This window comes from Chrysemys picta, chromosome 4 (assembly GCF_011386835.1).
Source record: "Chrysemys picta bellii isolate R12L10 chromosome 4, ASM1138683v2, whole genome shotgun sequence".
Taxonomy (NCBI): Eukaryota; Metazoa; Chordata; order Testudines; family Emydidae; genus Chrysemys; species Chrysemys picta.
The window spans coordinates 45,362,402-45,385,317 of NC_088794.1; the positions used below are offsets into that span (position 1 = coordinate 45,362,402).

Genomic DNA, 22,916 nt, shown 5'->3' on the forward strand with positions numbered 1-22,916 from the left:
GAATGCACCCACAGACACTGTTGTTGGTATTCTGTACTTACTCAAGAATAAAACCCCTGTGTCTAGACTAGGAAGGATTTGAAGGTGTGATATAGAATGTGTTGGCTAACATGTTCTAACGCATCTGAACAGTCCAGTGCAGAAAAGGTACCCTGCCTTTCATACATGCTAAACTGGTTGAGATAAAATATAGACATTAATTTGACCATCTTAGCACATTTTAACATATTCATTGCCATGTTTGAAAAGTCTAGTGCCACCTTGTTAATTAGAACTTGTTGGCTAATGCATTCTAACATCACATTTTTAAATCCTAGCCCAGGCAAAGCCTAAGTGATGTCCTGTAGCATAGAGGATTGTCTGAAAATGAGCTGTAGGAATTCTTTGGACAGTAATAATATTTTTCTAATGCCTGCATATTTGGCTCTCCAAAACTCTTTATAAACATTAAGCTTCACATTGCCCCTTTGAAGGAGGGTGGGAAGGATGTATTCCAGTCCACATTTCACAGAGAGTGAACTCAGGAGCCAAGAGGAGGCTGGCATGTTCACATTCCAACAGGACTCGATTTCACAGAAGATGACTAGTGTTCAATTTAAATGAGACAGTTTGAAGCTTAAACAACCCGAGGGACAAGGTTTGCAGTTTACACTTCTTTATACAAGGAATGTGGAAAACAGCCCAGAAATTTAGAAAATAGCCATCAGGCCACAGAGAAGGGTCTATGGAAGAAGCAAAAGAGCTTCGTAAGTTGTTGGCAAGCAGCTCTCCGTCCCAGCTGTGGCTGCATATACTTGGAGATTCTAAAAATAATCTCATTCAACAGGAAGAAGGTATGAAGCAGTGTCTTAAAAAGTACAATAGTCACAACACCTGGCTGGAGATTCATTACTTTGGGCCCCATTCAGCATGTAAGGCAGTCGCTTTGAATCCATTGCATGCTAAATCAGTGACAATTACATCCATTTTCTGACCAGTTCCTACATACTGTGTAATTTAAATCACCATTTTTAACACTGTAGGTTTTGGCCCAGACTTCTGTAGGAGTTGCTCTTGTTTACACAAAGTCTGGAGTTAGCCTGTTTAGCCCAATGAATCATAGCTAAAGTTGAAAATGGAATTGAAGAGGCCAGCCATCTACTCCTCTGTTCTGACCACTGGGCCCCGCTTGGATATTATGATAAAGTGTGCTGTAGAAAATCTGAAGTTAGATCCTAAGTGTTTAGCCACCATATCCATGGTACAATACTTAGCATCACAGACAAACCAGGATATTACTGGAATATAATGGTTTGCAATAATCATTAATTTGTTTATATGGGAATGTGTATGATGAAGTCTATAGCTCATTTGCTGTATCATCTGAGAGAGGCAGAATGGTCTAACGTATAATGCAGGAGATGACATGAAAACAGAGTTCTATTTCCAAATCTGCAAATGACGTGACTGTGCAAGTCACTTGCCCTCTCTGGGCCTCTCCAGGTGCATTTTTGCCTGTGCAGTTCTAAAACTCTGGACTGTTATCTAAGTTTTTAAGCACTTAGTTTAAATCTCAAGAGGGGATTTTTAGTTGATGCACTAGGATTGATTGATACTCACATTTCACTAAAATCATTTGTCCAAAAATATATTTTGGGGACATGTTTCGTGTATTATAGGAAAAATAAATATTCAGGAGAATGCAGACAATCTCATGAGGATATTATTTATGTACCTTTCATAATGTGCTTTGAGTTTCTCAAAAGAAAGATGCTAAGTACAAATTATTATTTGTTGTAGGTACTTTGTTGAAAATCTCTAGCAAACTTTGCTGTTGGTGCACTGTGTCTTTTGGAAAATAAATACATTGCTTGGTTCTTTTGAGAACAGCATCAAGACCATAAGCTCCCTGGGACAGGGATATGGGTGAGATTTTCACCCCTGCTATGGCCACTGTACACGCCTGTGCAATGTACAGGGGCTGTAAAAGCCCTGTGGCCAGCCAGGGGAGAATTTTACCCAACAAATGAGTTGTATGGGACAGCTGTAGGCTCTCAAGTGCAAGCCCTGGAAGGGGTTGGGTGTGCATGGTAGGGGCATATGAGAAGACTAGGAGGGTGTTGTGCTATAGTACTTTGTGTTGATGGGATTCTGGGCAGTTACCATGAATTGAGAGGCCATGTGGCTTGATGGCACCTTTCCCCTTTCATTTCCAGGGCTGCAAGTTTTGTACTGTGCTTTTTAGAGGCACTGCACAGAATCTCACTCAGTTATCTTCTGTAACTTGTCCCACATTGGTTGTGCTGTCAGTGTTTAATAAATAAGAATAGGAAACTGATATAAATAGTTGGCATAGCTAAGTAAATAATGCTTCTATGGTGTTTGGTGATTAGGAAGGGTCCTCTTGCCAGGGATCCTAAGGCTATTTTAGAATTTGACAGATGACACATAACTATGACGTGTTTGACATGCCCACCTCTTTTAGCCTCTCTCACACCGGCAGTGTAATTTATCAAACTGGTATGTCTGAAACACTTGTTCAGTCTCACAGATTCACAAAATGAATCTGTATGGTGCCATGTTTTCTCAGAGTGAGACACATTTCCTATGGGTCTAGTACAATTTTCACTAAAGTAACAAAAACAAATGTATCTTTTCTCGCACCCACAATATTCACTGTCCCTCGGGATGTTGTCTTTTGTGGAACGAGGCAGTAAAAGCACAAGCGCCAATTGCCTCAGGGCCCCAGGGGTGCTCAAGCCCCCTGCTCCACCCCAGGCACGCCCCTGCCCCTGCCCAACTCCGCCTCTTCTTCCAAGCCCCCCCCACCTCATCCCATTCCTGCTCAACCCCTGCCCCGCCTCTTCCCACCCAGTTCCGCCCTCTCCCTCCAGCACCTCCTGCATGCTACAGAACAGCTGATCGCCGCAGGTGGGAGGCACTGTGAGGGAAGGGGAGGAGTTGTTCAGCGGGGCCACTGGCAGATGGGAGGTGCTGCGGGGAAGAGAGGGAAGCTTGGCTGCTAGTGGGTGCTAAGCACCTACTAATTTTTTTCCATGGGTGCTCTAGCCCTGGAATACCCTTGGGGTCAGTGCCTATGAGCAAAAGTTTCAAACAGGATTGTTTTAACAGCAGTCGTGACTGAATCTTCCCAGATATTCTCAGAACAGCTGTCCCCAGCAGACGCCCACTCAAAATTTGCATGTGTTGTAAAGTTCACTTAGATGCTTCAGGGCCAGATCAGTGCCCCTGTCTCGCCTTTAGACTTTTCATTTGAGGAAATCTTACTGGTAGCACAGCTGGTTGCAGAGATGAGGAGAGACTTTTCAGAGGCCATTTTTTATGCCTCTAATGTGGGTACGAGCTTTGAAATTCTAACCCTTTATCTCTTCATTGCCTGGAATGCTGCAGGGGTTGCTGGTAGGTGGTATACTAAATATAACACAGCTAGCATTATCTCCCCAAAGGACCCACAAACTTTTATATCTGTAATTCTTCTAAGGCACCATTCCATTTCTTAATATGAAACTTGCTTAACTGTGCATCTTGTAACATCAGCCTTTTATAAGGTATATGTAAGGATGCCTGCTGCAGATCTTCTAAAAGGCCAATGTTACGCTACATGCTTCATCGCACATCTTTATTTCTTTGTTCTCTGGAGGGTGAGAGCCCAAAGGTTGTTCCTATATTCAAGTCTCCCACTTAACTCTCTATACCATGCTGCCTGCAACCTAGTTAAGAAATGTAGAGTATGCTGAACTAATATTATGTCACTTTCCAATTATTTTAAAATGCACATAAGGGCAGAAACCAGTTTTTGACTCTCTTGTGTTGTACTTGTAATTGTCAAGGGTGCCTACAGTATGGGATGCACATTTTTGTGTTATAAGTGGAAGTCAAATTAATATAGTCAATTTTAAAGCATGTTATATTTGTATTTTTTGGAAGTCTATATTCATCTATTTAATTAAATCTATGAATTTATTTATCAACTTTAAATTTTTAGTCATAATGTTACAGCATGTAGAACTTGTCATCCCGCACTCCCCCCCCCCCCCCCCAAATAAGGTGGATTTAGCAGTTTTATCAAATGTAATGCAAAGAAAGTTTCTCCTTTATTTCCATCCAACGTCTAATTAATGAAAATGACTGAATCTGGCATGAACTAATCCCCCAACCAGCAACAATGAACAATCACCTAGAAGCAGAGAGAAAATGATGATAATTGGTAGTACACAATACAATTTGGATTGCAGATCTCTGACTTTTTGAGTGCAGACAGTAAATCAGAATCCCTTTGTAAGTATAATTCTTCAGATTTTCAGGAAAGAAACAGTTCTGGTTCTCAACCTGGAGAAGCTTATACCATTCATTTTCTCAAGCCAATTTAAAATACTAATGATTTGCTAAACTGCTCCTCAAACTCCTTACCATTGTATGTGCTTTATATAGAAATTTACACTCTCATCCCACTGCTGTACATTTCAATATCTTTATTATAAGGTAATCGAGAACAAAGCGTTTGTACTGCAGGCATAAAACTCTTGTGAAACACTCTGGATTTGTGTTCCTTTATGATCTGTCTGAATCTAAACTTTGTAGCATGTAGACATTATACACAGAACTTTATTTATATTTCATGGGTTGCTTTTAATTCTCTTGGGACAGCTTGTGCAAGGTTAGTTAGGCAAAACTTCCATGGACTGCTATCGGAGTTTTGCATGAATAAGTCCTGCAAGATATGGCTCCAGTAATTGCAACTTGGTGTTCTGTTGACTGACAAATACTTTCTAATGAATTCTCTTTGTCTTTTCAGTGTTTTAGATGATGAAGGTAGCAATCTGCGTCAACAAAAGCTTGACAGACAGGTGAGATCTTGGAGTCTGCTTTCGGCCTATTTCCTTTTGACAAGTTAGGGCTTGCTTAATTGGATTACTGTGGAATATGGAGACCTCCTTTCATTGACACACACAGCTGATCGAGGTATCCTACCAGAAAATTACATCTTGAAATATTAGTTCCCTGGCCTTTGGAGTGTGCTATACATGCTTAAGTGATGGAAAGGAAAGGATTGTGAAGATTACTATTAGTGTTGACTTTTTCTTATTATTGTGATTTGAGTGGTTTTCATTTTTGTTGACTTAGAATGCATTATTCCTTTTGCAGACCATGAAAAAACAAAAAAGAAAAGCACAAGGGTACTAGCAAGAGTGTCAACCAGCTGAGAATTAACACACAGTTTTCAGAATTTTTCCTCCTTATTCCCAACCAGATAGGATTTAATACTCTCGGGGTATGTCTATACTACCCGCCAGATCAGTGGCGGTCAATTTATTGCATCTAGTCTAGATGCGATAACTAGACCCCCGAGCTCTCTCCTGTCGACTCCTGTACAGTAACTCCTCACTTAACGTTGTAGTTATGTTCCTGAAAAATGTGACTTTAAGCGAAACGATGTTAAGCGAATCCAATTTCCCCATAAGAATTAATGTAAATAGGGGGCGTTAGATTCCAGGGAAATTTTTTATTTTTGCCAGACAAAAGACTATATATGTATACACTCTCTCTGTTATTTATTTATTTATATATATAAAACAATTCAATATTGTACACAGCAATGATAATTGTGAAGCTTGGTTGAAGTGATGAAATCAGAGGATGGGATATTTCCCAGGGAATGCCTTACTGCTAAATGATGAACTAGCAATTGGCTGAGCCCTCAAGGGTTAACTTTTTCATTGTTGTTAATGTAGCCTCACATTCTACAAGGCATCAGGAATGGAGGGAGGGGAGACAGCATGGCAGACAGAGACACACATCGTGTGTGTGTGAGAGAGAGTGTGAGAGAGATGCGCATTTTCCCTTTAAGTATGCTGAATACACTGCCTTGTTAAGTTAATCAGCAAACTGAGATGCAGCTGCTGCCAGGAAGCTCCCTCCATCCTGAGCACTGTCGTGTGTCCCCCCTGCTCTATGGAGATTGGGGTAAGCAGGGTACAGGCGCAGTGGGGAGTGTGGAAGCAGAGAAAGAACTGTCATGCATTGCAATCCCCTTCCTGTCAGTTCTTTCTCTGCTTCCACAGGAGGGAGACACCTTGACATTAGCCCCCTTCTTCTCCTCCCCCCTCCCACCCGCACAGCAAGCAGGAGGCTCGGGGAGCAGCTCCAAGGCAGAGGGCAGGAGCAGCACATGGCAGTAGGGGGAGGGACAGCTGAACTGCCGGCAATTGGTAGCCTGCTGGGCAGCTACTGCACAGGGAACTTAGGGGAACAGAGAGCTGATAGGGGGGCTGCCGGTCCACCCTGGTTACAAGCCCCCACCAGCTAGCTGCAACGGGCTGCTCTTCCTGCAAGCAGCAGACAAAGCAGGCGGCTGCCAAATGACGTTATAAGGGAGCATTGCACAACTTTAAACCAGTGTGTTCCCTAATTGATCAACAACGAAACAACGTTAACCGGGACGACTTTAAGTGAGGAGTTACTGTACTCCACCGCCGTGAGAGATGCAGGCAGTTGACGGGGGTGGGGTGGGGAACAGCAGCAGTCGACTCACTGCAGTGAAGACACTGCGGTCAGTAGGTCTAAGTATGTCGACTTCAGCTACATTATTCACGTAGCTGAAGTTGCGTAAGTTGGATCGATTTCCCCCCCCCCCCAGTGTAGACCAGTCATAAAGTCATGTGCTGTGTTGTTTCTTTCTACCACATTCTTAAATGGCCTACATAAACACTCATTCTGAAGACCTTGAGTGAAATCTTGTCCCCACTGGGTATGTACCCACTGCGGCTGGCCCGTGCCAGGTAACTCAGGCTCCCAGGGCTCAGGCTCTGGAGCGGTTTAATTGTGGTGTAGACATTCAGGCTCGGGCTGCAACCCATGCTCTTGGACCCTTCCACTTTGCAGGGTCGTAGATCCCAGGTTCCAGCCCGAGCCCGAATGTCTACACCACAATTAAACAGCCCCTGAGCCTGAGCCCTGGGAGCCCGAGGCTCAGGCCAGCTGTGGGGTTTTAATTGCAGTGTAGACATAACCACTAAGGTCAAAGGGAATTTTACCATTGACTTTGGTGGAGTTAGGGTTTCACCCCTTGTCTTTAATTTCCCTTTGGCCCCCTTTCGAAGAACCTCTGGCTCTCTTTCAACATGCTTTTATGTACCTTTGCTTCCATTGTAATGTCCACTCCACACCCATCAGGTTAGGGTATTTCAATCTGTGCCCCATTTTCAATATCAAATACTTTATATCTATGCCATCTTGCCTCTGATTGCAATGTTGTTATAGCCATGCTGTTCCCAGGATATTAGAGAGACAAGATGGATGAGGTGTTATCTTTTATTGGACCAACTTCTGTTGGCGAAAGAGACAAGCTTCCGAGCTACACAGAGCTCTTCTTCAGGCTTGGGAAAGGTACTCAGAGTGTCACAGCTAAATATAAGGTGGATCAGATTGTTTAGCATAAGTAGTTAACACACATTCTAAGGGACAATTGAAGGTGAAGTGGCCTGTTAACACCTCTGGGAACTTAAATTCATATCTTTGCTAGGCACTAAAAATCCTGGTCTTAATAAAGATTTATGGTTTATTACAACAATCAGTTGTAATAAACCATACAAGTTGTAAGGTTTCAGCTACTCTGAAACCTTACAACAATCAGTAACCCACTAGCCCTCCTCTTTTTCCTATAACTCCAGAGGTATTAATAGGCCACTTCACCTCGAATAGTTCCTTAGAATATGTGTTAACTACTTATGCTAAACAATCCGTTCTACCTTGTATTTAGCTGTGACACTGAGTACCTTTCCCAGACCCAAAGAAAAGCTCTGTGTAGCTTGAAAGCTTGTCTCTTTTTCCAACAGAAGTTGGTCCAATGAAAGATATTACCTCACCCACCTTGTCTCTCATGTTGCATCTGAGTCAGATTCTGACTTCTAATTCACGTTGAGTAGCAGCGCATCATTCATGGAGTAAATTAGTACTCAACATGAGGGAAGGCTGTCAGAAACTGATCCTCTCTGGATATTCCTCTACTTCAACCCAGCTCTTTTGCTATTTATAACAGCATTGTATTTTCTTTTTCTCTCTACATGGAGAGAAGTCAAAAGACAACCCATGTAAAAACAGCATAATACAGAGGAAGGGGACAAATAAGACACTGGGTTATTACAATTAAACCTTCTTAACCCCTATAGTTTCTTGTGGCTGTGATAGAATGGTACCTCATAAATATACATTGGCTTCTGTCAGGGTATTACCCCCCCCCCAATCTGAACTCTGGGATACAGATGTGGGGACCTGCATGAAAGACCCCCTAAGCTTATCTTCTACCTTTATCTTAGGTTAAAATTCTTCCAAGGCACAGTCTTCTGCCTTGGACAGATATTGCTGCCATCGCCAAGTGATTTTCACAAATATTCAGGGAAGGTTCCCTTGGCATCCCTATCCCTGCAAAATATCCCCCCAAGCTTCTTCACCCTCTTTCCTGGGGAGGCTTGAGAATAAAATACCAACCAGTTGCCTTAGCAATGTGAGCACAGACCAATCCCTTGTCTAAGGACTTTGGAATCAAAGGATTTTTTTTTTAAAAAAAGGTAAATTTTATTTAAAAAAAGAAACACATTTGAAAACTCAGGCTTTAGGGATTAAACACCAAAAATAACTTTATTGGGGTTCAGCTTAATGGTAACAAGCAAAACAAAAGCACAGGGGGTTAGCACAGAGGAATCCACAAACCAAAACGACCAAAAAGGTTCCTAATCGCATCTGTCTTAACTTTTCCTGGGCAACTTACATATCTGGGGTTCCAAATGAGGAGTTTCTAGGTATGATGCTACAAAAACAACAAGGAGTCTGGTGGCACCTTAAAGACTAACAGATATAGGTGTGATAGGTATGATGCTGATGATTTCCCATACCTGGCTTAAAGCTTACAGCTTGTTGCTGCCTTCCCCTCTCTCCAGCCCGAGAGACAAAGAGCCCCCCCCCCCCACACACACACCCAGCAGTTTTTCCAATTTGAAAGGGTACAGCCCCCCCCATTGGTTCCCCTGGTTAGGTGCCAACTCAGGTTAAGCTTCTCTTAACCCTTTACAGTTAAGGCAATTAGGGTACAGCTGCTAAGGAGGATTCTGTAGCTACTGACTGGCTGGGTGTCCATAAAAGGGAGCTACCTCCCCTCATTTATCACAGCTTCCATCACATTCTAAACTTAGAAACATCTAGAGGGAGACTTATGCAATTGTAAAGACAATCCTCTGCCTTCTAGCAGTTAATATCTGCTTTTCACCTGGTGTAAATGAGAATTGAAATTGAAAATAGGGTGTGTAATTAAAATTCAGCATGTATCATTGTTACACTGGGCTTGTGTCCAGTCTTGTCACTTGATTCTAGTTTACAGATGATCTTTTCTTGATTTACATAAACATAAATCAGTGTTTTCATGCCTCATGCTCTTGGTTATCATATTAATTTACAGTTCTCTCACATTGTTGGCTTCCCAAAAGATGCTGTTTTTTATCCAGCTCTGACAGCCAGTAGACTGCTCAGAAATATCTATTTGACCTGTTTGGTACTTTCAGTAGAGTTTTAGAAAGGTTTTCTATGGCCTGGCATCCCAATGTCCTATTAGACTGTGTTCTTGGCACTTGAAAATAGCATACAAGGTGGACTGCCATTGCAGAAGATGTAAGGATATCTGTTGTGATTTACTGGAAATTCTACAGTATGACGTTCAATTAACATTCAGTTAAGCAAAGTTTGCAGAACAGAAGCTATGTGCACACAGACTCCCCTAGAAAAGTGGCATTTATTCTAATAGTAAAGTACTTTTCTTTGTATTTCCCCCAGCGAGCATTGCTAGAACAGAAGCAGAAAAAAAAACGCCAGGAGCCACTAATGGTTCAGTCCAATGTAGACAGCCGCACAAGAACACGAAGAATGAAACATTCAGAGGAACAAGCGCCGTTGGTTGAATCGTATCTTAACAGCAACAGCAGCACCATTTTTCATGGTATATTGACATGATCTATAGAGTGCATGTTTACTGCTAGAGGTCCTGTTTAGTGTGACCAGACAGCAAGTGTGAAAAATCAGGATGGGGGTGGGGGGTAATAGGCGCCTATATAAAAAAAAAGACCCAAAAATCGGGATTTTCCTTATAAAATCAGGACATCTGGTCACTCCTAGTCCTATTATTTTGTTGAAAAATGAAGTGAACGCGGGAACAAGAATGTAATCTTTTAAATGAATACCTGAAAGCTTAGCTCAGCTGTGTTTGAGGACGAAAATGATAATTATGCAGAATTCCAAAGTAACCACTATCATGACTTTAAAATTAACTTTTTTGACAGGGGAAACTTTCAGTATGATGTCATCCTTGCTCTCCATTTAATAAACTGTAATCTCCATACTTTACACTCTCCCTTTAAATCTGATTTCAATATGTGAAAGGAGGTTGTTGAATGTTTTGTACAAAGATAAAATATGGTAGTGTACCATAATACTCTGAGGGGCTACATGAAATGCAAGTATCCATGCTACTCACAAATTGTGAGTGAATTTTTTTTCCTTTTTTGTGGAATTTATTCATAGAAGTTCCATAATGCATCAACTATGAATAAGAGTTTTTGAATAGTAAACCTCTTTTAACCATGCTTCTGAAAGATGTTCAAGTGATAGATCTGATTTCAGATGAAGGGGAAAAAAACACATTATTTTCTCTCATAATCAGAGCGAAAAACATATCAAAAGACAGACTAATTTTTTTCCCATGCTGTCTAGGAAGTTGATTTTGTACAGAATTTTATGAAAATGTTTTCTTTGGTAGTTAGCTACAGGAGATAGAAAATTTCCTTTTACTTTTCTCATCGTAACAGCTAATCAGAGGTGCAAAACCCTGTCCTATGAAATGTTATTTTATGATACACAGCAGCAATTACCTTCTTAGCCGCCTTTATTGTAAACTTAAATAACAAGGATTTCATGTCAGCTACAGCCCAGAGAAACCAGTTTGGGAAAGATGTGGGTAAACTGGAGAAAGCCCAGAGGAGAGCAGCCAAAATGATTAAAGGTGTAGAAAACATGACCTACGAGGAAAGATTGAAAAAAGTGGGTTTGTTTATTCTGGAGGAGGGAAGGCTGAGGGGGGGACTACATGATAACGTAAAAGTACATTACTTTTACATAAAGTACGTAAAAGATTGTTATAAAGAGGCGGGTGATATCTCACAAACAGTAGTGAAATCCTTATTTATACTACATTAAATCCTGCAAGTGCTTGCACCTTGGGCAACCCCTCTGACATCAGTGAGGTTGCCTGGGGTGTGTATTAAGGCAGAATTTGGCCCTTCATATCACATCACATCAAAGTTTTTTCACTCAGGTTATTCCTTGGAACAATTTTTCACTTCTTAGCCTCAAATTACTTTATTTTAAATTCTCTCTCCAACCCTGCCACCAAAGGATGTCAGTGGACAGCACAGACTTTCAAACCCTGATAAAGAAGCAAGACACTATATTTTACAATGCCATGTAAACCATTAAATGAGGTTCTTTTTACATCTGACGTAGTACAAGTAAATAAGATGGGCAGAATAGCATGGTACTGAAAATGCATTAATATATAGCTATATTTTCTCAGATTCAGCCTTTGGTTTGTAAACTTCTGGGGATAACTCTCCAGGTAATAAACTGTTTGCGCATTTATCAGAAGCCTCAACTTAACAACATTTCATTACCCAATAAAGTGGTTTGTTCCTTTGTAAAATCCTCTCAGGAATATTATTCTTGAAAACATTGTGAGAACTACAGAAGTGTTTTTTGTTGTATTTTTCTTCAGGAGTATGGTTGGTGGTGTCAAGATTCAGCTGCTGTGTGGGGCATATTTGGGTTTCAATGGCCATTTTTAACTACAGTATTCATATCCAATGAAAACGTTGGTATGTGGGAGTGTTGGATGCTCTTCCCCATTCACTTGTTTCTGTTATGGGTGTGCTTTAAAATGACTCTTTGTGGGAGCTGGTGTCCTAGTGCATAAACTGTACTGCAAGTATGAGTGGGTGTGTGAGATTCATTCCTATGTCGCAAGCACTGCACAAAGACGGTGTCTCCACATCTACCTCCCCACATTTTTTTTTTCTTGTAAAATTCCTGTCTATAAGCTATAGGAAGGCGTAACACAGGAATGCTTGTTTAATTTGATGAGTAAAATTAAGCCTGCCCCTGTTGGAAGGCTGGATGATTAAATTATGGGGTGCATTTATAATGCGAGGTCAGGAACAGGATAACATGATTCTTTCTTCCCATCATATTGGAGCTTGTCTACACTGGGAAATTGACGGCATAGCTATAATCTATTCAGCTATGGCTATTCCAGAATAGCTTCCCATGTCAACACTTTATTCTGGAATAAACAAATCTTTATTGCAGAGTAAAGTTACTTTTGTTCCAGAATAGCGTTCATACAATTAGCTATTCAGGAATAGCTATAGTAGAATATCTTCTTCTGCTATAGCTGTGCAGTTTCCTTTTATAGACAATCCTTAGCTGGTGTTGGAATTCTGCAGGGAGTTGCAGAATGATTACTGCTAATCCAAGCTTAATCTATAATCTTAAACTAAAATAGGGAAAGAATAAGTTAAGAATTACTTAGACGAGTTAGATGTCTTCAATTTGGCAAGGCCTGTCAAAATATTTCCTGAATACTTAAGGAACTGGCTGAAGAGCCATTAGTGTTTATCTTTGAGAGCTTGTGGAGTACTGGAGATCCCAGCAAACTGGAAAAGGGCAAATATAGTACACATCTATAAAAAGGAGAATAGAGACAACCCAGAAAATTATAGACCAGTCATCTTAACCGGTACCCAGAAAGATAATGGACCAAATAGTCAGTCAGTCAGTTTGTAAACACCTAGATGATAATAAGGTGATCAGGAACTGTCAACATGGATTTGTCAAAAACAAATCATGTCAAACCAACCTAATGTCCTTCTTTGACTATGTAACAAGCTTTGTGAGTAAGCAGGAGCAGTAGATGTAATACATCTCAACTTTAGTAAGGTTTTTGATACCGTCCCACATGATCTTCTCATAAGCAAAGTAGGGAATATAGCCTACGCAAACCTTGGGTGCACAACCAATTGGAAAACCATACTCTGAGAGTAGTCAAGCTGGATGTTCATATTGAGTGGGGTTCTGCAGAGATCTGTCCTGTATACAGTTTTATTCAATATCTTCATAAATGACTTGGATAATGGCATAGAAAATACTCTTATAAAGTTTGTGGACAACACTAAGCTGGAAGGGGAGGCAAACCCTTTGGAGAACAGGATTAGAATTCAAAATGATCTTGACAAACTGGAGATATGGTCTGAAATAAATAGGATGAAATTTAATAAGGACTGATTTGACCTATCAGTCCTCATCCTCAAAGGAAACCTTGCACAATGCTTTCCAAAGATGAGCCTGGGAGCTTAAATTCATTGCTCTGCTAGACACCAAAAATCATGGACTGAACAGAGACACTGGATTTATGGCTTGTTGCAACAATCTGTAACCCACTAACTCCCTCTCTTTGTCCTATGACTGCAGAGTTGTTAATTGGTCACTCTACAATGGTTTTTTGAATGGTACCTTACAATATGTGCTAACTACTCATGCTAAACAATCTGTTCCATCTCACGTTTTGCTGGGAGTTCCTTTCCCAGACCTGAAGAAGAGCTCTGTGTGGCTCAAAAGCTTGTCTCTCTCACCAATAAAAGTGGGTCCAATAAAAGATATTACCTCACCCACCTTGTTTCTCTAAGGCTGTATCTACACTAGCGCTTATGTCAGGAAAACTTTTGTTGCTCGGGGTGTGAACCTTCCCCCCACCCTGAGTGCCATAAGTTTTGCAGGCAAAAGTGCTCTCCTGTTGACATAGCTACCACCGCTCATTGAGCTGGTTTTATTATGTCAATGAGAGAGCTCTCGCCTGTCGGCATAATGCGGCAAAACGACCACTCTTACAGCGGCACAGCTGTATCTGTATAGCTGTGCCCCTGTAAGCTTGTAAGTGTAGAAATGGCCTAAGATGCAGAGTATTACACTCAGGAAAGCATAATCAGTTACACCAGTACAAAATGGGAAATGATTGCTTAGGAAGGAGTATTGCAGAAAAGGAACTGGGGTTATAGTGGATCACAAACTTAATGAGTCGAGAATGTAACACTGTTGAAAAAAAGTGAACATCATTCTGGGATGGATTAGCAGGAGTGTTGTGAGGGTACATCTACACTACAGCGGGGAGTCGATTTAAGATACGCAAATTCAGCTACGTGAATAGCGTAGCTGAATTCGACGTATTACAGCCGACTTACCCCGTTGTGAGGACGGCGGCAAAATCGACTTCTGCCGCTTTTTGTCGGCGGCGCTTACTACCACCTCCGCTGGTGGAGTTAGAGCGCCGATTCGGGGATCGATTGTCGCGTCCCGTTGGGACGCGATAAATCGATCCCCGAGAGGTCGATTTCTACCCGCCGATTCAGGCGGGTAGTATAGACCAGGCCTTACTAAGAAAGACACATGAAGTAATTCTTTCTGTCTACTCAGCACTTAAAAGGTCTCAATTGGAGTACTGTGTCTAGTTTGGGAAAGATGTGGGCAAACTGTAGAAAGCCCAGAGGAGAGCAGCCAAAATGATTAAAGGTGTAGAAAACATGACCTACGAGGAAAGATTGAAAAAAGTGGGTTTGTTTATTCTGGAGGAGGGAAGGCTGAGGGGGGGACTACATGATAACGTAAAAGTACATTACTTTTACGTTAAGTACGTAAAAGGTTGTTATAAAGGGGCGGGTGATAAATTGTTCTCCTTATCCACTGAGGACAGGACAAGAAGTAATGGGCTTTAATTGCAGCAAGGGAGATTTAGATTAGACTTTAGGAAAAACTTCCTAACAGGGTAGTCAAGCACTGGAGCAAATTACCGAGGCAGGTTGTAGAATCTCCATTGTTGGAGGTTTTTAAGAACAGGATAGAGAAACATTTGTCAGGGCTGGTCTAGATAATATTTAGTCCTGCCTCAGTGTAGGGGACTGGACTTGATGATCTATCAAGTTACCTTCCAGTCCTACATTTTTTTGCAGGAATGTCTTGTTACATTCGGGATGGAGTTTAAGGAAGGTGAGAGTAGATCTGAGACTCTGGTCCCAGTTAAGGGCTGGACTGAGAGAGTGGGACAAAGGTGACTTGACTTTACTTTTGCACCTATAGATTCTGGAGTTGAGGCTAATGTAACCCTCAGCATAAAATAGAGGAGTCCAAGGGTTAGGTTTTTTGTTTGTTTTTGTTTTTGTTTTGTTTTTAAATATATTATTATATATGAGTGAATCTAGTGCTGGTGAAAGGTACTGGAATGACAGCTCTGAAAGTCTTTACCCATAGGATGGAAAAGAGCATTGCTAGCAGCCGTGTAGACTTCCCTAGATATTAACAAAATGATATGGTTAAACTCTTAACATAGAGATGAGAGGCCAGTTTGTTATGCCCATTTGTTTCTTGGTGTGCGTTAAAACTGCTAGTGAGAAACCCCATTAGTACCCTTAGTGACATGGGTGATGACACCTCTCCATTCAGGAAATGGACTGAGACTATAAAACTCAATTTGCGTATGTCACCAAACACTCAGTAGCTGGTAATTATTTTTCAGTTTCCAGTGACTTTTGGCATAGGACTGAAAGGTGGTGTGTCCCTGAGCCCATCTGTAATCCCATATAGAATTACATGTTTTTCATCTTTTATTCAATTACCATATTAGCAGTGGTAGCAATTAATACTATAGGATAACTTCAGAAAGCCACAATAATTGTCAGGAAAAGGAAAACTTCAGGTAAAGTGAGGGCTTCTAACATCAATGTGCCAGTCCCTAAAGTGACTGAATTGAGCTAAACAATTAGTAAGGAACAATAACAGCACTGATAGAACCTTTTTCCCTTGAGTATTGAGTTGAGCTTCTACTTCTAACAGTCTAGCAACTGCATTATTTCCACATTAGATAGCCATTGTGGATGGATCATTTCAGATCCATCTGGCCCTAGTACAGATCTTAAAACTATTACTGAAATGAAAGCTTATACATCTCTATCCCGATTCGAATATAACGCAGTAAAGCAGTGCTCCGGGGGTGGGGCGGGGCTGCGCACTCTGGTGGATCAAAGCAAGTTTGATATAACGCGGTTTCACCTATAACACGGTAAGATGTTTTGGCTCCTGAGGACAGCGTTATATCGGGGTAGAGGTGTATTTAACAACAGTACTTGTAGACTGATGATCTACAAATGGGTCCCTTGTATGAAAGAGGAGTTTTGTTTTGTACTACTGTTCGGAAGAAATTACAATATTACCTTTTGTTTAAAAACATTGTAGATGTATTTGATATTATGGAATCGGTTCGTGTGTGTAGGTCAATCAGAAGACATATAAACAAACAGGGATGCTTGGTGAGATTTTGAAGATGTGTCTAGGGGAAAATAAATAGATGGATGGGGATAGAAAATATTGATACAAAAGATGAGTATAATGACAGGTCAATGCCCTTTTGGTACTAATATCAAGTTTTAAAAGTAGTTTAAATTCTGGGCAAACAGATCATTTTGGGCCTGATCCATATACTATTCATGTCAATGGGATTCTTTCTATTAACTTCAATGAGCTTTGAATCAGGCCTTTCATCTTGTGAATAATCTTGATATGTCCCAAATAATCAGATAAAAATTCCATCGTTCATCATTATAAATAACTGCTTAATAATTTTCAGCCGTATTGTTTTTCTCGTTGTTTACATCATTATAGAAGAAAATATATATCATTAAAATAACATAATTCATAAGAATAATTTCTGCCCAGAAAAGGCCATTTATTTACTACTTTTTTCCCTCTCCATTTTTGTTTCCACTTAATATCCTTGTACGGCATATTGTTAGTGGTTAGTTTAAAATGGTTACTTCCTAAATCGTGCTCATAATTCTGGAACATCTAGGTCACATCTGCTGGCTTATTTTCAGGTATCTCCACATCACATATTGCTACAAATTTTCTACAGAATTGGACAAAAGCATAAGCCCCTACAAATGTGTGATAGCAAAATTCCTTGATGTACACTCTTCTTTTCAGGCTGTTTAAAGTATTGCAAATATCTGATGTGTGTTCCTGGAATATTACCACTGATTTAAGTAAAGTGGGGAGATAGACAAAAGTTCATATTTACATATATACAATATTTGCCTTTATTGCAGTAATTGATTTTTTTAATATAGGCTTTACTGAAACATGGTAAATACATTCATTTATTTTTGTAACTATCATGCTGAGCCCAGTCCTGCATCTATTGAAACCAATGTGAATTTGCCACAGGTACAGGACTGGAGGTCTGTACACAGAAATGTAGAGCAACAGTTGTGATTTAAAACATCTTTATTTGATCCCAGATTTGTGTTAACTTAGTAATCAGACTTATGCTGATGTAGAATAATTCTTTCACAGAGTTATAAAGAACTGACCTTTTCCACTGCTCCCTTAAACTTTCTGCAAAAATTAAAGGCAATTTTCATAGGCAAGAAGGTATCATTTTTTCCCCTGTGAAAATGGTGAATTTCCACTTGGGACAAATTCCTTTTTTCACAATTTTGAGAGGCTAGAATCTGAACAAGGCGAAGTCTGCTTTTATTAATGTTACTTTTTTACTAGGGTTACCATATTTCAGCAAGCAAAAAAGAGGACGGGAGGAGCCCCGCCCCTGCCCCTCCCACTTCCCGCCCCCCCAGAACCCCCAACCCTCCCCCCGTTCCTTGTCCCCTGACTGCCCCCTCCTGGGACCCCTGCCCCTAACTGCCCCCCAGGACTCCACTCCCTATCTAAGACTCCCTGTTCCTTGTCCCCTAACTGCCCCCTCCTAAGACCCCCCCCAACTGCCCCCCAGGACCCTACCCCCTACCTGTACCCTGACTGCCCAAAACTTTCTCCACTCCCCCCAAAAAGCCCCCCCCCGTTTCTTGACTGCCCCCTCCAGAACCTCCCTGCCCCTTCTCCTGCCCCCTGGCCCCCTTACCCTGCTGCTCAGAACAAGGTGTTGGGCTCTGTGCGAGCCGAGCCGGACACGTGGCTGCGCTCCCCAGCACAACAAAACCCAGTGCTGCTGGACCGGGCTGCAGGGGAGAGCTGCCGGCTCAGAATGCAGGGCGGATCCGGCTCCTCTACAGCTGCTCCGGAGTCCAGCCCGGGACTTTCCTGCAGCCCTCCCAGCTGCTCGCTCTGCTCTGCCGGGGGAGGGGGGAAATCCCGGACATTTTGAGTGCTTTACAAATTCCCCCCCGGACGCTATTTTTAGAACAAAAAGGAGGACATGTCCGGGTAAATCCGGACGAATGGTAACCCTATTTTTACAGATGTGGCTTTTGTATGTTTGAAATTAAAATGTTTTCAATTAAAAACACAATAAAATTCTCCTTCAAGTAACTTCACAACAACTTTTGATTTAGAAGTTTAAATTAACCATGTTCAAGATCGCAAAATTACTTTCTCTTTCGTTGTATGCAGTGTCGTTGTATCTGTGTCAGTCCCAGGATATTAGAGAAACAATGTGGGTGAAGTAATTTTTTTTTTTTTTGACCAATTTGTGTTGGTGAGAGAGAGAAGCTTTTGAGCTTACACAGAGCTCTTCAGGTCTAGGAAACATACAGAGGGTGTCACAGCTAAATACAAGGTGGAACAGATTGCTTAGCATAAGTAGTTAGCACATACCACTCCAGTCATGGGCGGGGGGATGGGGGGGAAAGGCGGGAAGGAAGGGGTGGGGAGAAAGACAGCTGGGGTAGGATGTGACTTTCCTCTAATAGATATTACCTCACCAACCTTCTCTCACTAATATCCTGGGACCAACACGGCTTCAGCTACACTGCATACTTTCTCTTTGACATTTGGCAGCAGGGCTAAATGTCTGTATTTTGTGCCAAACAGATTTCTGATCACAAGTCATAACTCTGGATTGTTAAATTTGATGTCTCATTCTGTTCTGGTACGATAAATGATGAGAGAGAGAGTTTTCTATTGAATGGCAAACTGTCAAATTTTAAGGTGACATCATTTAATCATTCATTTTAAAAACATTTGTGCATGTTCTGCAAAACTAGTTGTTTGGATCCTGTTTTCTGTTGACTTCAGTCCGAGGTGTTTGTTCTTTTTTTGGGAGAAAGCAGGGAATATGTTCTCTGCATTAGATCATACCCTTGATACTTGGAGTGCTGCCTTACCTCTTAATGAGGTGTGGGAGAATTTTGTGTTAGAAGATTATAATAATTTTTAGAAACTCCACGGGTGTCTTATAAATGGCAGCATGAGACCTCCAGCATATGTCCCCAAGATTGAAATCCCACGTGCTAATGCAGTTTTTTAAAAAACCCAACAGATTGTAGATAAATGTTTGAAGAGTTGCTCATTCTGTTCTCTTGTCTGACTTGATATGTAACAGAAAACCTCCCAGTGCCCCATCTTGTGATTTACTAGTTAGTACATTGATCCATAAGCATTCCAGGTCTGTTTTTTCTAAATTGTCAACAACGCTAAAGTAACAGTATCTTAGATACAGGGTATGTCTACACTTGGAGCTGGGGGTATGATTACCAACTCACGTAGACATATTTGCTCTAGCTCTCAAGCAAGCTACTGCACTAGAAAAGAGGAGTTTAGACAGAGAACATGGGCAGCTGTGAGTAGCGGCACAGGCTAGCTGGGCTGAGTTCGTACCCTTGGGTTCAGGTGGGTTTGTACTCCGCACGACTAGCCTGTGCTGCCACTCGCCACTGTCTGTGCTACACCAGCTATGCTACTATCACTGGCCTGCTAGCTCAATGGGCGCTAGTGAGAGTATGTCTGCACAAGCTGGGAATCCCACTCCTAGCTCCAAGTGTAGACGTAGCCATAGAGTGCCATCCCTGATCCCCTTCTGCCCACTTTTTCTTTTCTAAATAAAGTATATCCAGTGGTGACTCATCCCACCAGGTTTCAGTAATACCAGGTATATCAGATTTGTTTTCATAAGTGAGCATTTCTAATTCCTCTAGTTAAAAAACCCAATACCTAACAAATGTAAAAATGGGGAAGTTGATAGCAATGAGTACAAATCAACAGTTAGGAAATACAGGCAATTAGTAAGGGAAGCTAACGGTAGCAATAAAAAGATCTATGGCCAGTAGGTTTAAGGATGGTAGGAAGAAATTCTTTAAATATATCAGGGACAAACATACTCCTGTAACTTCCTGGGCTCCTACACTGTGATCTGCTCAAGTGCAGAAATACACCCACATGGATTGCATCACACAATTGGGTTCCTACATTGTAGAGTTGAGGATTTATTTGACTGAAAAATCCAATGTAGACCTCTGGGCTTCAAGTAATATTTGTGTTTAAAAATAGGATATCTCAGATTGCAATGGAGTTAAACCTGGCGTTATCTGCAAAATAGACATCACTTTGGTCCTTGTGCTTGACACATTGGGGCATTTCTACAAGGAGTTATGCTCAGTTTATGAGGAGCTGTGGTATTCTGAATCACTAAAGAGAGACTCCTGCAGCAATTTAAATAGTATTTTTTTCCCACATGAAGCCCTATTGAATTCAGTGGTGTTCTGTGCAGGCACAGCAATCTGCCTGCTCGCTACCAGTTGCAGGGGCCTTAGACTGTAATCTTTTGGGAAAGAGACTGTGTCTTGCCAAGTGTTTGAACAGCACCTTGACACTGGGACCCTAATCCTAACTGGGACCTTTGGGCATCACTTCAGTCATTCAGTTTTACTTCTACAAAACTGGTGAAAACTGCTGATTTTTTTCAATGAAATTTAACATTTTTACCTATCTTTACTTCACTAGAGAGTTCATGTAACTCTAGGAACATCCCATGCCTTGTAAACTACTTAAAAAGTTATATTTTAAGCTATGTTGGAACAATTTTAAAATAGATCAGATAAAATTATAGTGGATCACTGTCCAAATAAATGGCAACATTCTCAAGAGCCAAGAAATTACAAAGAAAGGTGCCAAGCCATTTTTATGGAGATATGTGAGAGCACATCCAATGAGTAGGCAAAAGCCAGTGCATTTATTAAACTGTTGCTTAATTTTCTTTGCTCGATACTCATTCTACTTTCACTTGTCATGAAATGAGAAGTGTGAGAACTTTGATAAATGGACTGAATGGTTGCCTAGTAAAGCTGAGTGAATAATTTGCAATGAATAATTTATCTAGCTGTTTAGCCTCTTTTCCCGTTTGTGCTGTTTTTTCGAGCAGATTGCAAATTCTTCAAATGTATTCATTATTCAAATAATCTTTACAAGCTTTTTCTTAACTCCATGCATTGATCCAGAAGAGTTCTCTGTGGATATTTAATATTCACTACATTGTGTGTGTTGGTTAGTTTCAATTGAGATAGTAAACGTACATGGTATTGTTTCAATTATCCAGTTGTTGCTGCTGGGTATTGGTGTGCCTTTAAATCTCATTTTATTATCTCCGCCACTTGCACTTGATTGTCCCATCTTTATCAGGTCCAGTCTGATGATGTGTATTCAAGATGGCAACTAAACTGAGTGCTCCATGGCCTTGAGCATAAAATGGTGGAAATCTTTCAAATCCTTCCTTGAGGAGGTTACACCTCTGTGTTAATATTCAGGCATCTACTGCTGAAATTTATGTGCCAGCTTTTCAAAACTAATTAATGCAGCTGCAATCCACACTAATAATTATTTAACTTCAGATTAGTTAGGTCAAAGGATAGCTGACATGATGGCAAGTAGTTGGTCCTAAAAAGTTTTTGTTTTTAATTTTTCAGTTAGTAATATCAGAACATTCCATCCCATTTTGATTAAGCCACATTTTAGACTCCTTCAATGGTGTTTGATCTGAATGAATGGGCATATTAAACAAAGTATTAGAATGGCTGTAGAGACCTGGCTAGTCATTGAATGTAGGTCATTTACTCACTTGTTAGGAAAATAGTGAATTCTACAAACTAGATCATCAGCATCATGAAAGAAACAAAACCAGAAAAAAAAACCTTCCTAATTTAAAAAAGGAGAGAGACAGCTGCAAATATAGAACAGAATTACTGGGTATGTAAATTCAACTGTTTTAAAGTTTATTCACAGCAGGACTCTTTGCTGCCCTAGTTAGTCAGAGGCCTTCATGACTGGAGAAACAGAGCCTAATGTGCTGCCTTTCACATTAATCTTGCCATCCTCCCTGAGGGATGGAGTGGTCGCTGCCTCTGTTCTGTCTCATGCATTATCCACAGTGTTCAGTAATGCTTTGGAAAGGGATTGCAGCCAATGAGCTTGTGACTAGTATTAGTCATTTGCTAAAGACTGTAAGTGGAATGAGGAGTTGGGGTAAAACAGCCCCATTGGCCCATCTGATCATCATCTGACTTCTGCAGATTTCATGCGTCTGTTATGTACAAGTGCATTAACAAAGGTCTCTCTAGTAAAAGAAAGAAAGCAGTTAATCCATGGTGTTTTGTAAATTTAAGACTATTTATAGACTTGTGTGTTGCAGGAGAGGAGATGTGAGTTTGCAAATGACTTTTATACAGGTTGGGTGCTCATCTTGCCTTACTCATGTGAGGATTCTCACTGAAGTCAGTAGAACTGCTCATATTAGAAACATAGATAGCTGGGTTTGTGGTGACCGGGAGAACCGTATGGTGACATGCCTGCCTGGTGCGAAGGTTGCGGATCTCTCGAGGCATCTAGATATTTGTGTAGTGCTGGGGAGGAGCCGGTGGTTGTGGTACATGTAGGTACCAATGACATAGGGAAGGGTAGGAGAGACGTCCTGGAGGCCAAATTTAGGCAGCTAGGGAAGAGACTGAAATCCAGGACCTCTATGGTGGCATTCTCAGAAATGCATCCAGTTCCAC

At 41.0% G+C, this 22,916-nt stretch overlaps 1 protein-coding gene across 11 annotated transcripts in view; it reads left to right on the forward strand.

Annotated features, from left to right (window-relative positions):
- The window catches only part of TUB (TUB bipartite transcription factor), a 284,995-nt gene that overhangs the window by 219,104 nt on the left and 42,975 nt on the right, over positions 1–22,916 (forward strand). For all 11 annotated transcript variants that reach the window (XM_065592137.1, XM_065592142.1, XM_065592139.1 and 8 more), the window contains exons 2-3: positions 4,796–4,847; positions 9,823–9,985. In XM_065592137.1, the coding sequence (XP_065448209.1) occupies positions 4,796–4,847; positions 9,823–9,985 (215 nt within the window). The remainder of the gene's footprint in view (positions 1–4,795; positions 4,848–9,822; positions 9,986–22,916) is intronic.